General features: G+C 41.0%; 1 protein-coding gene across 3 annotated transcripts in view; it reads right to left on the reverse strand.

Moving 5' to 3' along the window:
• Window positions 1-1,262: 1,262 nt before the first annotated feature.
• COL9A1 (collagen type IX alpha 1 chain) overlaps window positions 1,263-17,035 on the reverse strand; it is a 94,106-nt gene continuing 78,333 nt past the window's right edge. For all 3 annotated transcript variants that reach the window (XM_047760117.1, XM_047760137.1, XM_047760126.1), the window contains 2 exons: window positions 15,628-15,705; window positions 1,263-1,783 (listed from right to left, as the gene is read on the reverse strand). In XM_047760117.1, the coding sequence (XP_047616073.1) occupies window positions 1,596-1,783; window positions 15,628-15,705 (266 nt within the window). In that variant the 3' untranslated portion in view covers window positions 1,263-1,595. The remainder of the gene's footprint in view (window positions 1,784-15,627; window positions 15,706-17,035) is intronic.

Genomic DNA, 17,035 nt, shown 5'->3' on the forward strand with positions numbered 1-17,035 from the left:
AAAGAAATCCAAATACAGATTACACAAGAACTGATTTGACCAAAGGAACTGGGCTAAAATGTTTAATGTATAGAAAATACACCCAAGAAAAAAAATGATCTCAAAAATCCTTTTAGGGCTCACTTCCCTGACTTGAGAATATTGAGTTACATAAACTAACTGAAGCTATTGACTGTTTTGAGCACGGTGCTATGGCCTGGGATAAGTCAGTCATATTCACTGTGACATAAAATGAATATATTAAGTCTGATCAATAGTTAATATAGATGTTGATAACACAGCAAGCCAATGTGATTATGTAAATAATAATAAAGTGCTTGAGTAGTCAGGCAACACCTATCTTACTGATATGAATACAGTGCTTTGGCTTAGCTGCCTTTATACAATTTATAAGAAAAATTGCAAAACATAAATCATTTTCACAGCAGTGAAGTTCTAAATAGGAGAGTATTAACACACCTTTGAAATGAAGGCAGTGGCTATTCACCTAGAAACCAGGCAAGGTTAGACTTGAGGGGCCCAGAAAACCTCTGACAAAATATGGAAATAGATTTGCGCATATGCATTTGGATTCATCAGTATTTCAAAAAGGTCCACGGATCCCGCCCCTCCTCCCCCCCAACACCCCCACTCTCCAACCCCCACCACACACATACATACAAAGAACTTCTGTCACAATATAACACTATCTAAGAAGCAGTAAGGGCTTTTTAATTTCTCTGTAGCCTAAAGCACTAACATTATAAAAACATGGCTACAGAAACACCAGTAATTGAAACAATCTTAGTATATCTAAATAATTTAGTGACTTTACTGAACATGACTATAAGAAAACATGCAAGAGATTAATAAACCATATTTATTGCTTCTTTGGTACAACCAGAAACGTTACCTCAAACCTTTAAAATAAATAATCTCATTAATATGACATGAATGGCAGGTTATTAAAATTCCTTCTTTGCTTTCACATAGAGGAGCCCAAAACAGTAACAGGTTTGGGATACAGTACAGTTCGAGAAAATTCAAGCTGATGCTGAGAACCCCCATGTGCTGTAAGGAAACCACTACATATGGCAGAGGTTCCCTGCACCCCTGAGAGTGCACAGTGCAGGGAGGTGGTAGTGGGGGGGGGGTGGTTAGGAACTAATTTTATTGCCTGCAGTGGGGGTTTCTTCACAACTAGTCTGGAAATCCACGGTAGATCTGAAACAATCATCTGAGAACAAGCTCTAAATAAAAAATGAAAATTACTGCAACTGAGGTAAACCAAACAGTTGTTTTTGTTTATTGGCACAGTGGCCCATGACACGCCACACATGGCTAGCACACAAGTTCAAGATCCTGGGGACAGGACTATAAATTTACTTCAAGGGAGGGGTTTTGCTTGTCTGATGGATAACACCACCGGCTCCCCTCCACAGAAAGGAAAGAGGATTTCTTGAATAGCACCATTGTTCTAACCTGATCATCAGGTGCAACTTCTAGAATAACCTTGAGGGTGATGCACTGTCACCTTTGCCTGGCTTCAGGTGGTTTCTCCTCCAAGCCACTCCACCAGGCATGGTTTATGCAGACAGTCATGCAACACTAACCTTTCACTGGTCAGGACCCTTGCTATTAAATGCCCGCTGCCCAGCCTGCATGGTGCAAGAGGCTGGTTCGCAGAAACCAGGAGGCCCAGGAGGGCCTGGGGGGCCGGGTACACCAGGAATGCCTGCCACCCCTGGGGGTCCTCGCTCGCCGTCCCGGCCATTCCTCCCGTAGCTGGCAGGTCCTGGGTCACCTGAAACATACAAAAGATGCCCATGTGAGCAGGACCCCTCACGGCTGCTGCAGGAGCCGCTGGACCCCCCACTACCAAGCAGTGTGGAAAGAGGACTTCAATAAATGCCTCTGAAGATGATGGAGGACGATGACATGATGGTGATGATAAAGTTCCTTCACTCCAGTCGGGTTTCTTCTAAACCAACTGTTAAGAGACTTCAGCACCTCCCGTCCCTTTCTATCAGTAGAGCCAAACTGCCCAATTTGTAGCCTCTGTACACAGATTACTGAGCCCAGGAATGCAGCTGAGTCAAGTCCGAACAAGCCGAAAGGGCCACACACACCTGGACTTCATTTTTTAATAATTCATGAGTAATTTTTGTATTTATTACATGATGAAATTATAACATTTTGGACCCAGTAGGTTAAATAATTATTAAAACATAATATAAAAATATATATTTAAATATTATTAAAATGAATTTCACCTGATTCTTTGGACTTCTTTTAACGTGGCTACCAGCAGATTTTAAATTATACATGCAACTGGCTTTTGCGGCCCATGTTGTATTTCTTCAGGCAGCACCCCTGTAGCAGCAGACCTTATTTCTAGAGGGTGATCAATCTCCGGGCAGGAAGACATGTACCTCAGTACTTAGAAGACCCAGACAGGAGGCGGTGTGTTCTAGCTCTACCATTTATGAGCAGTGTGATATCAGCAAGCCACTTACCTCCCAGTCTCTTCGTTTACAGGATAGATGGTGCCTGCCTTATAATTAAGTTCCATGCCTGAACACGCCTCATAAATGGGGGCTGTTATTATGATTATTAGAATATGATTGATTCTTGTCTCTTAGAAGACTGTGTAATGCACCCCCAAGGAATTCTCTAAAATTTTTCTCATCAAGGGCTTTACTCTGACAGGAACTTCACGGTGACTAAGTTCCTTGAGGGCCTTTCTTTGGTTAAGTGCAAAGGCTGCTTGGTTCATCCGTGGACCAGTGAAGCACAGCCTCTGCAGCACAGTTTCCATAACAAAGAGAATTTTCTGCTGAATGTTTATTCCATCACACAGGCAATGCTGCCACACTACTGCTGTAAAGGGGGCCATAAGAAAGCTGTGTAGAACAAATCATCTTTGCCATGATAATACAGTTGTATAGAGATCCTCATTCCAGGTCAACTGTTTTAATTTGTCTGTTCATCCAAAAAGGTGAAAACCAAATCTGTATGTTCAATTATATATTAACTTGGGTTTAGTTCCTTTTCTTATTTCTTGGTGGCTTGTAGTTTTCTTTTCCTATTTTGGTGGTCTTATTACACTGTCTCTTGTTGGCCTTATTATAGTGATCTGGTCTTATTAAGCAGTCATATTACCTAGTTCACATACTTAGAAGGAAAGTGGGTTAGAGAGTCTGCTTTACATATGACATCTCATTCTTCCCGTTATAATTCAATCCACACAAAGCAACATTACAGGACAAAAACATTATTAAGTTTTAAGAGATAAGTATCTTTGACTCTATACATCTCAAGGCTGTAGATAAGCAGATGTGAGCAATTTCCCTTCATTTTAGCCCTTAGGCTTTCATTTGACTATAATAAGATGGGATGAAGCACATGATTCTGTTTTCCTTTCAAGACAAGACCCCAGAGAAGGTGTCTCCCTAATCCATGTCCCTATCGATAAGGTTTTAGCAGAAACATGCCTTCAGCAGAGTCTGTGCAGATCTCCTGGCACCAGGACAGCTAAAGGTTAAGTTGATCTTTTAAGGCTTCAAAAGATGGGCAGATATGAATGCATTTAAAAGGCTGGAGTGGGCAAACTGTAGCCCATGTGCCAGCCCCTGTGTTGTGAACAATTTCAACAGAACACAGCCTGGCCGTTAGCTCCCACATCACCCTGGCTGCTTTGGCACTACAAGGGCAGAGATGAGAATGGCAACAGAAGCCACCTGGCAGAGCTCAAAAACATGGTCTTTTAACCAAAAAAGTTTGATGACTCCTGATGTAGTAAAGAAATGACCCTAGATTAAGAAATTCTCCCTCTGGAGTTCCTGTCATGGCTCAGTGGTAACAAACCTGACTAGAACCCATGAGGATGCGGGTTCAATCCCTGGCCTCACTCAGTGGATTAACGATCCAGCGGTGCCATGAGCTGTGGTGCAGGTCACAGACATGGCTCAGATCCCTCATTTCTGTGGCTGTAGTGTAGGCCGGCAGCTATAGCTCCAATTCAGCCCCTAGCCTAGGAACCTCCATGTGCTGTGGGTGCGGCCTAAAAAAAAAAAAAAAAAAAAAAAAAGGCACAAAAAAAATCCCCCTCTGCCTTTACGGGGTAGCACAAGTGTAATGGAAACTGTAACACATCAGAGTTAAGGAGACAGCAGAGAGAGCTGAGGCTTTCCATCACCTGGAAAGTGGATGCCAGCATGTCACTGCCACCATGGGGGATTCGGGGCAGTGCTGCCAAAGCTCTTGTCATTTCAACGACAACTTGGACACTCAATTCTTAAATGTTAGCCACTAATTTACTTTTTTTAACATGCGTAAAACCAGCCTCCTGACTAAAACCTTAAATTTCAGGGAGTTTATTTTCAACTCCACAAGCAATCTTTAAAAACAGAAGCAGGAGAAAACAAGAGAGACGGGATTAAGATGGAATAGAAGGACTGGAGCTGAACTTCTCTCCTAAAAACAACAAAATTCACAACTAAAGGCTGAGCAATCTCCACCCAAATAGACTGGAAACCTTAAAAAAGATAACCTACTCCAGAAGAAAAAGAGGAGGCCACATCAAGACGTAGGAGGCGTGATTTCACGATATAAACAACCCCATACTTCCTGGGTGGGAGCTCCACAGATTGAAAACTAACTGGTTCACAGAGACTCACCTACAGGAGTGAGAGTTCTGAGCCACATATCAAACCCTCACGTGTGGGGATCCAGCACTGGGAAAAGGAGCCCTGGAGCATCTGATATTGAAGGTCAGTGGGGCTTGTGTACAGGAGCTCCACGGGACTGGGGTAAACGGAGACCCCATTCTTAAAAGGCACACACAGACTTTCACGTTGCTGTGGCTCTGGCGTAGGCTGGCAGCTACAGCTCCAAATTAGACCCCTAGCCTGAGAACCTCCATATGCCACAGGGAGCGGCCCAAGAAATGGCAAAAAGACAAAAAATAAAATAAAAATTAAAAAAATAAATAAATAAACCCAAGGAGGAACACCCCAAGACGCATATTAATCAAACTGACCAAAATTAAAGACAAAGAGAAAATCTTGAAAGCACCTAGGGAAAAGAAACAAATCACATACAAGGGAACCCCAATAAGGCTATCAGCAGATTTTTCAACAGAAACTCTGCAGGCCAGAAGGAAGTGGCATGATATACTCAACGTGATGAAAGGAAAAAACCTCCAACCAAGATTACTCTCCCCAGCAAGGCTCTCCTTCACATTTGAAGGAGAAATCAAAACCTTCTCAGATAAGCAAAAGCTGAGAGAATTCAGCAACACTTAACCAGCCTTACAACAAATACTAAAGGAACTTCTATAGGCAGAAAAGAACAAGAGAAGAAGGAAAGAAAAAAGAGCAGCAAAAGCAAATCCAAAGCAATTAATAAAATGGCAATAAAAACATACATATCAATAATTACCTTAAATGTTAATGGACTAAATGCCCCAGCCAACAGACTTAGACTGGCTGAATGGATACAAAAACAAGACCCATATATATGCTGTCTTCAAGAGACCCACTTCACTTCTAGGGACACATACAAATTGAAAGTGAGAGGATGGAAGAAGATATTTCATGCAAACGGGGATCAAAAGAAAGCTGGAGTAGCAATACTCCTATCAGACAAAGTAGACTAAAATGAAGACTATCTTCAGGGACAAAGAAGGACATTACATAATGATCAAAGGATCAATCCAAGAAGATGATATGACCATTTTAAATATCTACGTACCCAACACAGGTTCACCACCATATATAAGGCAACTGCTAACACCCTTAAAAGGAGACATCGACAATAACACAATCATAGTGGGGGACTTTAACACCCCACTTACAGCAATGGACAGATCACCCAGACAGAAAATCAATAAAGAAACACAGGCCCTGAATGACGCCCTAAACCAGATGGACTTAATAGATATTTATAGGACATTTCATCCAAAAGCAACACAATACACGTTCTTCTCAAATGCACATGGAACATTCTCTAAGGTTGAGCACATCCTGGGCTACAAATCCAACCTCGGTAACTCTAAGAAAATTGAAATCATATCAAGCATCTTTTCCGACCACAACGCTATACAACCGGAAGTCAACAACAAGACAAAAACTGCAAAAAACACAAATACACGGAGACTAAACAACATGCTACTCAACAACCAATGGATCACTGAAGAAATCAAAGAGGAAATTAAAAAATACCTGGCAGCAAATGACAATGAAGATATGACACTCCAAAACCTACGGGATGCAGCAAAAGCCATTCTAAGAGGAAAGTTTAGAGCAATACAAGCTCACCTCAGGAAACAAGAAAAAGCCCAAATGAACAAGCTAACTTTACATCTAAAGCAGCTCGAGAGAGAAGAACAGACAAGACCTAAAGTTAGTAGAAGGAAAGAAATCATAAAGATCAGAGCAGAAATCAATGAAGTAGAAACAAAGAAAACCATAGGAAAGATCAATGAACCAAAAAGCTGGTTCTTTGAAAAGATCAACAAAATTCATCAACCCCTAGCCAGACTTATGAAGCAAAAATGAGAGAGGACTCAAATCAATGAAATTAGAAATGAAAAAGAAGTAACAATGGACATCACAGAAATACAAAGGATCATAAGAGACTACTACATGCAACTATATGCCAATCAAAGGGAAAACCTAGAAGAAATGGACAAATTCTTAGAAAAGTCCAATCTTCCAAGACTAAACCAAGATGAAATAGAAAAGATTAATGGACCCACCACAAGAACTGAAATGGAAACTGGGATTAAAAAACTTCCAATGAACAAAAGTCCAGGACCAGATGGCTTCACGGGCAAATTCTATCAAACATTTAGAGAAGAGCTAACACTTCTCCTTTGGAAACTATTGCAAAAAAATTGCAAAGGAAGGGATACTCCCAAACTCATTCTGTGAGGCCACCATCACCCTGTTACCAAAACCAGACAAAGACTCCACAAAAAAAAAAAAACAACTACAGGCCAATTTCACTGATGAACATCGATGCAAAAATCCTCAACAAAACACTAGCAAACCGTATCCAACAATACATTAAAAGGATTCTACATCATGATCAAGTGGGATTTATCCCAGGGATGCAACGGTTCCTCAATATCCGCAAATCCATCAGTGTGATACACCACAGTAACAAACTGAAGAATGAAAACCATATGATCCTCTCAATAGACGTGGAAAAAGCCTTTGACAAAATCCAACACCCATTTCTGATAAAAAAAACCCTTAAGAAAGTGGGCATAACGGGAACCTACCTCAACATGATAAAGGCCATATATGATAAACCCACAGCGAACATCATTCTCAATGGTGAAAAGCTGAAAGAATTCCCGCTGAGATCAGGATCAAGACAAGGAGGTCCACTCTCGCCACTACTCTTCAACATAGTTCTGGAAGTCCTAGACACAGCAATCAGAGAAGTAAAAGAAATAAAAGGAATCCAAACTGGAAAGGAAGAAGTAAAACTATCCCTATTTGCAGATGACATGGTACTATACCTAGAATCCTAAAGACTCTACCAGAAAACTGTTAAGAGCTCATTCACGAATTTGGCAACATCACAGGATACAAAATCAATACACAGAAATCGACAGCGTTTCTATATACTAACAATGAAAGAGCAGAAAAGGAAATTAGGGAAGCAATCCCGTTTACCATCGCACCCAAAAGAATAAAATACCTAGGAGTAAACCTACCTAAAGAGACAAAAGACCTATACTCTGAAAACTATAAGACACTGATGAAAGAAATCAAAGATGACACAAATACATGGGAAAGATATACAATGCTCGTGGATTGGAAGAATCAATATGATAAAAATGACTATACTACCTAAGGCAATCTACAGATTCAATGCAATCCCTGTCAAATTACCAAGGACATTTTTCACAGAACTCAAACAAAATATTTTAAAGTTTGTTTGGAAGCACAAAACACCCAGAATAGACAAAGACATCCTGAAAACGAAAAATGGAGCTGGAGGAATCGGGCTCCCCGACTTCAGACTATACTACAAAGCAACAGTCACCAAAACTGCATGGTACTGGCACAAAGACAGAAATATAGATCAGTGGACAGGATAGAAAGCCCAGAATTCAACCCACGCACCTACAGCCAACTCATCTGTGACAAAGGAGGCAAGAATATATACAAGGGAGAAAGGACAGCTTGTTCAATAAGTGGTGCTGGGAAAACTGGACAGCCACATGGAAGAAAATGAAATGAGAACACTCCCTAACACCATACACAAAAATAAACTCCAAATGGATTAAAGACCTAGATATAAGACCAGACACTATCAAACTCTTAGAGGAAAACATAGGCCAAACGCTCTCTGACATAAATGATAGCAACATCTTCTCAGATCCACCTCTCAGAGTACTGACAATAAAAACAAAAATAAACCAATGGGACCTACTCAAACTTCAAAGTTTCTGCACAGCAAAGGAAACCCTAAACAACACAGAAAGACAACCCACAGAATGGGGGGAAATCTTTGCAAGTGAATCGACTGACAAGGGATTCATCTCCACAATTTATAAACAACTTCTGCAGCTCAACACCAAAAAAACAAACAACCCCATCCAAAAATGGGCAGAAGATCTAAACAGACAGTTCTCCAAAGAAGACATACAGATGGCCAAGAAACACATCAAAGGACGTTCAACATCACTCATTATTAGAGAGATGCACATCAAAACCACTCTGAGGTACCACCTTACACCACCCAGAATGGCCATCATCCAAAAGTCTACAAACAATAAGTGCTGGGGAGGGTGTGGAGAAAAAGGAACCCTGTTAAAAACTGTTGGTGGGATTGTAAATTGGTGCAGCCACTGTGGAAAGCAGTATGGAGATTCCTCAGAAAACTAAACATAGAACTACCATTTGATCCAGCAATCCCACTCCTGGGCATCTATCCAGAGAAAACCACGACTCGCAAAGACACATGTACGCCGATGTTCATTGCAGCACTATTTACAATAGCCAAGACATGGAATCAACCTAAATGTCCATCGACAGAGGAGTGGATCCAGAAGATGTGGTGCATATACACAGTGGAATATTACTCAGCCATTAAAAAGAACGAAATACCAGCATTTTTTGCAACATGGATGGACCTAGAAACTATCATGCTAAGTGAAGTCAGCCAGCCAATGAGACACCAACATCCAATGCTTTCACTGACATGTGGAATCTGAAAAAAGGACAGACGGAACTTCTTTGCAGAACAGATGCTGGCTCACAGACATTGAAAAACTTACGATCTCCTGAGGAGACAGTTTAGGGGGTGGGGGGATGTGCCTGGACTGTGGGATGGAAATCCTGTGAAATCAGATTGTTATGATCATTATACAACTACAGATGTGATAAATTCATTTGAGTAATGAAATAAAACAAACAAAACAAAACAAAACAGAAGCGGGAGTCCCTCTGTGGTGCAGCAGGTTAATAATCTGGCTCATCTCTGTGGTGTTGCCAGTTCAATCCCTGGCCCAGAGCAGTAGATTAAGGATCTGGCATTGCTGCAGCTGCGGCATAGGCCAAATATATGGCTCAGATTCAATCCCTGGCCTAGGAACTTGCAGTTGCCATGGGGCGGCTGAAAAGGGGGGAAAAAAATGGAAAAAGAAAGCTTTTTAAGTATTCAGGTTTAGTAGCCCTATTAACTCACTGAGCTGGGCTAAGGATCAAACCAGCAATGTTACAGAGACAAGCCGGATCATTAACCCACTGCCCACAGGGGGAACTCAGTTAGTTTCCCTATTTTAACACAGTCTAGGAGAGGGGCTTTTTCAATAAGTGTGTTCCAGATTCCTACTCATCCTTCGAGGAAAGAGTTGACGAAGCCATTCTGTGCACCCTGGGTTTCTTTTATGAAAAGTACATGGAATCCAAGCCCTGCTTTTGCCAACTCAGCGACTTCCCTGTGGAGATTTGGACCAGGTCGTCATCACCATCACCATCTCCACAAACACTCCCTTTTCCCTGTGCCCGTCAATGATGACCCCATTTCCCTCGTGTGTAAACTGAGGGTGTGAAGGTTAAATCATTGTCTAGAGTCACATACTCACATGCCAGAAAGTGGAATTAGAAATGAGGGTAGTCAATCCCTATTCCATCCTAACTGCATTTCTACTCCTACTGATTTGCTGGATCTGCTAGGGCACATGGGGCGGGGGTGTGTGGCTGGGAGGTTAATTTATTGGGCCAGAATTGACTTAGAAGCAGAAATAGGGATAATAGCCAAGCGTTATTATTGATTCTTCTAGAACTCTCACAAGTGACTAAAGCTTATTTTTCTGAGGTTTCACCTTGTAAAAATGGCCAAAGGGAAAAACCAGCCTTTCCACAACAGCGTATAAGTTTCTGGTGAGGCGTGACTCTGGGCATTTACCCTCCAAGGTGCTCTAAGAATATTATGTGGGAGCATAATCTGGGGGCATCATACTAAGTCATTCAAGAAGTCCAGCAGTTTCATTAACGAATATCTATAAACTACATTTCAATTCTAATAAGAAAGAGAAAGCATGGAGATGAAGTGCTCTCATTCTGATTTGCCTGCCCCATAGGTGTGTTAGCTACACTAACTGCATAATGATTACACAGTTTCCTTACATTTCAAGGGCCTATAAAATGTTATTGCCAAACATTTCATGATTTTTAAAAATGTATGTCTGTGTCATTCTCTGTATGAACACTAGAGGGTAGTGGCGTTACACTGACAGAAGTCCATCCTGGCTGGCACATTCTTTGTGACCTAGTAATACCTGGTACGAAATGAAAGGGACAGTGCTTGCAGGCTTTAAAAAAAAAAAAAACTGGAAATAATTTTCAGTATCAAATAGGGAATTTCGTACATTTCTCACCTTGTACTGACCTAACTTTTGTGGCATTTGACAAAGCACTTATGTTTAAGAAATTGGTGTATAAAGTGGTTTGTTTACATAAGATCACCACAACTGAATAAAATAGTGGACACAGGACAGCAGGAGGGATATGACAAATGACTTCTGCTTAACGTAAGCCTAAAAGAGAGTGCCCTTTGTGTCTGGAGACTTTTTCCTTTCCACATGTACAAGCAAAGCTCATCCATCGGCAAATTTTGCACAAAAAACGCGAGTAGCCCAGTTGCGTGATATGGAGAACATGAGCCAGATCTAACCTGGGATCACAGTCCTGGGGGTACACACAGGACCATCATTTAACTTTGTCCTTCCTCCAGTGTGACTAAATGCACAAAGAGGAAGTCAAGACCCACTCTTAAAGGTTTTTTCCTTCAAATCCCTAAAGTGCCAAGGAAGTGGTCCCAAATGGACAAGTCCAATGGCAGGGGGCAAAGACTTCCTTCCTCTTGAGGACTCAGCCCAGTCAAATGATGCCATCGAAGGCCTGAAGTAAGAGACAGGAGGTGGGGGCAGGGATTGTGTCTAAAGCTCCAGGGACCTTCCTCCATATGCTCAGTATAGCTCAGCTTAGCGAGGCAGGAAAAGAATTAAGCTGAAGTTGGATGTGGGGATGGCTAGACGGACTAATAGTATACCCGGACCGCCAGCCCATCATATTGTCCACAGAGTGAACCTGGACACATGAATATCAGCCTGTATCATTTACTACCTGAGAGAACTTTGTCAGGGCCCATGACCTTCAAGTCTTCATTTCCTCAAATACAAAAGGAGGAATAGCAATGATAAGAGCCAAAGATGCAGGATGTTTGACACAAGTCAGGCACTAGGCTAAGAGCTTGGCATGCATTAACACGTCCATAGACCCTCCTAAATGAGCCCTCAGCACAGGTGTGGCTTACCCCCTACCACTAGCCAGGAAGAAGCTGCAGTACTCAGAGCTGGCAAAGCTGAAAATAAGTGAAAGAGCAGTGCCCATGCCCAGGCTCTCAAGCATGTCCTTATACATCTGCCCTGCCTACTCCTGGCTGCGAGAAGCAAACTGGACAATTGATGACAATGTTTCAGACAACAGAGTACTACAGCCAAAATGACAGTCCACATAATGGTTATAATAATAACAACCCATGGTCTGTATTAAACCACGTACCATCACAACCCCAAAGGGCACTTAACACTGAACAGGCTGGGAGATAAAGAGATTCAGAGAACTAAAAGTCACAAAAGAACAAAGCAAGTCAGATAACTGATAGATAATGAAAATATTAGTTGCCTTTTTATTCAAATATATGGAATACATTAGTACTAAGAAGAATGACCAAATAAACTTTCTTTCCACTTAGGATTCCAGTCCCAAACCCAACAATAGGGACCACAAAGAAGGTTGCCCAACATCCTATTCTTCAGGCTCCTTCCTTTATGTAAAATGTCTATTTATCTAGAAGCTTCTTGACAAGTTCCTGAACAGAGCGCGACTAAAGGTTCGCCAGATCCTAAAGTCTCTTTACTGTCATGTTTGTGAAAGTTGAGAAATGACATTCCTAATTGCAATGTCAATTAGGGAAATTATAAACAGGCCAGTCTCTCAGTGGATAATGAGCCACTGGCATGATTTACAGTGACCCAGCACTTAGCCTTTGTGATTTGGAGCTGAAGTGGATTTTGTGGAGGGAAGGTCTGAGGTGTTAGGGAGCAGTACCAAATGACAGAAAAGTAGCTCTTCCTGCTGACTGAGAGCTGAAACCACAAGGACTGAACCAAGATCCAGCTTTGCCCTTCATCTACCTCAAAAGGCAAAAGTGGATTTGTTATATCAATCCACTTTACATTAATAACTAAATTTCTTGAGCACCTACTATATCCAGAAACTGTCCTAAGCACATTACATTGATTGATTTTTCTTTAATTCTCAGAATTAGGCTCTCTGGGAAATGCAGGGATTGACTATTCTTTTATAAGCAGTGACACTGAGGTACACAGCAGTCCAGAACTTACCCAGTGTCATAGAGCTGGCAAGTGACAGTCACAATGTAAAGCCAGATGTCTGAAGTGTGGATTCCACTTTCAAAGTACTTGCTTTAGAGGAGGAGAGGCTGCAAAGCTCTTGTTCAGGGACTTGATGGAGTTGGAAAACTGTCACCTGAACACACTTAGGCACAGACCAGGGGATATGGCCCAAGGAGGGTAATAAATATGTACCCTTTGGGCCTGGGTGCTAAAGCACTGTGGAAACTGCCTGCTTTGGAAGATGAGGCTTAATTTTTAAAAGAATAACTGTGACTCTGATTTTTCACTAAATAATGCCAAATACCACCTCAATGAAAAAGTTACAAAACCACAGGAAAAAAAAAAACCAGATTTTCAAATGATGCCAGGAAGGGAAGGGCAAGGGCTGGCAAAAGACAGAAAGGAAACAAAAAAGGGCAGGTTTCAAAGTCCTGAAATGGGGAGCCCAGGAAACTTTTGAACAAATCAGATTTAAGTACTAACTTCAATACCATCTATAACAAGTCTAATCATTTTCATAAGGGAGATGAGAGGAGCGCCAGGTAAAGCCACCCTACCTTACCCCCACCCACACTGGGTGCTAAAAAGGAAATCAGCAGAGCCCCTTCCTGGCGGAGCCACAGCCAGGGGCACCTTGCAGAACCCTCCCAGTGGACCCAGTAACCCCAGGTGGGTTACCGCAAGTGGGGGACAACGCGCCCCCTCGTGGCAGCCTGGGACACTGCACAAATATGAGCTGATCTTCCTCAATCTTTCCATTTTTAAAGTCAAAACGTGGTTTATCAACAGATTTTTTGAAAGTAAGAGTCATCAGAAATGATAATACATTTTTGACAAAGGAAAATCATGTCAACAGTGCAAGTTGCTGGTCTAGGAACTACTAAGTGATTTGTCAACAAAATGAAAGGAGAAACTGTCAGGCTCTCCTATAAGAACATAGTTAAGTAAGTTATAATGATGATATTTTATCAGTTTTCAAACTTCCTATTCCTATCATTGGTGAAGGAGAAGAGCACTCAGTAAAGTGCATATTTTCCTTTCTCTCTTCTAAACATCCATCAATGCATCCAGATTTTATCGTATACTAAAATATTCTTCCCTTGGTCCCATTTAACTCCAACCAGGTTTTCTTTCCTCTTCCAATCATAAAAGTTTCATTTTCCAATCACAAAAATTCATCAATTTGTGAAAACATCTTGACAGGCCCGTGAATCACAGTTTTAGAAAGGCAGCATTTGAGCTATCTCCAAATGTATTCCTATTTTTTAAAAAAATATTTTAAATTAGAAAGCAATCCCCCAGGAGCAATGAAATGGATAATTAGAAGGCAATGATGTTTAGGGCTGCAATTATAGCCATGATTGACTATGTAAGCCTCTGGCAGAAATAGAAAACAATCATTTCTTTTTCGAGATTTCCCTCAACCAAGTTTTTCAGATCCACTAGGCGTGTTGTGTGGCAGGGAACGGGGGCGGGGGGGGTGGGGGTGGAGCGGGTATTCACACTCCTTCTGCACAAGCTCCTTCCTCTGATTGACATCTCCAGGGCTTTGGGAGCCTTCCTAAGCTTTGGCTATCAGAGAGATCACTGGGAGGCTTTGGCCATTCACATTCTTGAACTGAACTGGCTACCAGCTGCAAAGCTGCTTCTGTGGTTGGACTGGGCAGTCATGGCCAGTGGGTGAGTGTGCAGCAGCCTAGACTCCAGCCACAGAGTAGCCAGTGTGTAAAGAGAACAGACGCCCAGTGAGAGAACCCAGGCTCTTCCCACAGAGGTCACTCTGTCACCTCTGTTGACCCAGCTGGGCTATGTTCACGGGAGTGACTTTTTGTGGCCACAAGGAGGAATGTTCAGGTTTATTTATTTTGGAATATGGGCTTCTGGAGGGTCTGGATGTTTGAAGGAGGAGCTTTTAAAATGAAATTTCATGAACGCAACTAGAGATTCTCACACTAAGTGAAGTAAGTCAGAAAGAGAAAGACAAATATATGATATCACTTATATGTGGAATCTAAAATATAGCACTAATGAACCTATCTACAAAAGTGAAACTGACTCTCAGACGTAGAAAATAGAGTTGTCAGGGGAGGGAATGGGAAGGACTGGGAGTCTGGGGCTGGTAGATGCAAACTATTACATTTAGAACAGATAAACAAGGTCCTACTCTACAGCACAGTAAACTGTTTTCAATCTCCTTGGATAGACCATGATGGAAAAGCATATAAAAAGAATGTACATATACGTATAACTGAATCACTTTTCTGTACAGCAGAAATTGGCACAACATTGTAAATCAACTATAATTTAAAATAAAATTTCAGTTATTCCCTGTACAATATGAATAGTTGAAAACTTGGATTCATTTTCCTGTTGCTCTGACCTTTTAGATAACAACAACAATGACGACGACAACAAAAAGGAAACTATCACCTGAGCTAGAAATAGATAGGACCCCATTCATTTAAGATTTTTTACAGCAAGTACATTGTGGCTGAACTTTGACACCTTAAAAAACAAGCCTGACAGGTATTTTCTCTCAAAGAATAATACATGATTTATAGATTATTTAACTTTTCATTGAAGTTGATCTCAAAAAATCTATACCAGCCATTATTGAGTTTCACATGATGAGCAGAAGTAATCAAAGAGAAATTCTTTAAAATGTTATCCAATTCAGACCACCCACTGGCTACCAATTTTACCTGGAAGACCTGTAGCTCCGGGCAAACCTTTGGGACCTCTTCCTGGAGGGCCACGATCACCTCTTTCTCCCATGTCACCTGCAGTTCATTAGAGAAATGTTATTTTTCTGTCTATAAAAATAAAATTCCATATTTTTCAGCTTAGAGCAAAGCCTATGTTCAGAAACCAAAAAGTTATCAAGTTGCCACAATCAAGGTCATTGAAAGTATGTAGCAAGGCAAAAATTGAGTTAATTATATTAAGAGGTCTAAGCGGGGAAAATAAATGATCATATCCATAGATGCTGAAAAGATATGTGACAATTAAACATGCAGTCCTGATACAACATTCAATAAAATAGGAATTAATCTGCTTCCTTAACATGATAAAGTATATATTCCTCCACCCAAAGCTGGCACAATGCTTAATGAGAAAAACATCCACTACAGTCAGAATGCTATAACCATGCCCACTTTATCACTATTATTTTATTATTTGGTTTGAACCATCTGTATTTTCAGGACAGTTTATCTTTCTAAAAAACTTATTAAAGACATTAATTCAAAAGTTATTACTGCCCCGAAAAGACAGCAGCCACTCTTGCTTTGGTTCCCACATTCTTCTCTTACTCAGCCCTTCTCTCTCTGCTAATGAGAGCAGTGAAGGAAGAGATCATTCAGGACTGTTTATCTTTTTTTTTTTTGGTTGCACCTGCAGCATACAGAATTTCCTGGGCCAGGGATCGAACCTGTGCCATAGCAGCAACCTGCACCACAGCAGTGACAATACCGGATTCTTAACCTGCTAGGCCACCAGGGAATTCCACAACTGTTTATCTTAAACCCTAGTAAACCAACCCGAATCTACTACAAACAATAAGAGAATTCAGTAAAGCAGCAAGGTACAAAATTAGTACATGGAAATCAATTATTTTCATATATGTAAACAATCAGTAGTAATAAGATATAATGAAAAATGATCCCATTTGTAATAGTAACTAAATTAAAATTAACTAGGAAGAAGTTTAATAAGAAATATGCAAATGCAACGTGAAAAAAAATTAGCAGAAATTGGAAACAATCTAAATATCTATTAAAGGGTAAAATATGCTTTACCTTCCACAGAGTGGGATAGTATGCACCTGTGACCAAGAACTAGCTCTTTGAAATGATCCCCAAGGCACTGTTAAGTAAAAAATGCAAGCCCCCCATCAAAAAAAACGCAAGGTCCAAGTCACTTGCTAAAGGACAATATGACTTGTTGTTAAAAGGCTGTAGGGAAAAATGTATATTTATAAATCCTTGTGTATCATCACTGGTAAGAGTAGGTTGGAAACCAGTAATAGTGACTCCTAACGGGAAAGATAAGGAGATGAGGCAGATGGGAGACAGGGGTGGGAGAGACACTCTTCACTAAGTATCTTTTTAT

The sequence above is a fragment of the Phacochoerus africanus genome, chromosome 2, assembly GCF_016906955.1.
Source record: "Phacochoerus africanus isolate WHEZ1 chromosome 2, ROS_Pafr_v1, whole genome shotgun sequence".
Lineage (NCBI taxonomy): Eukaryota > Metazoa > Chordata > Mammalia > Artiodactyla > Suidae > Phacochoerus > Phacochoerus africanus.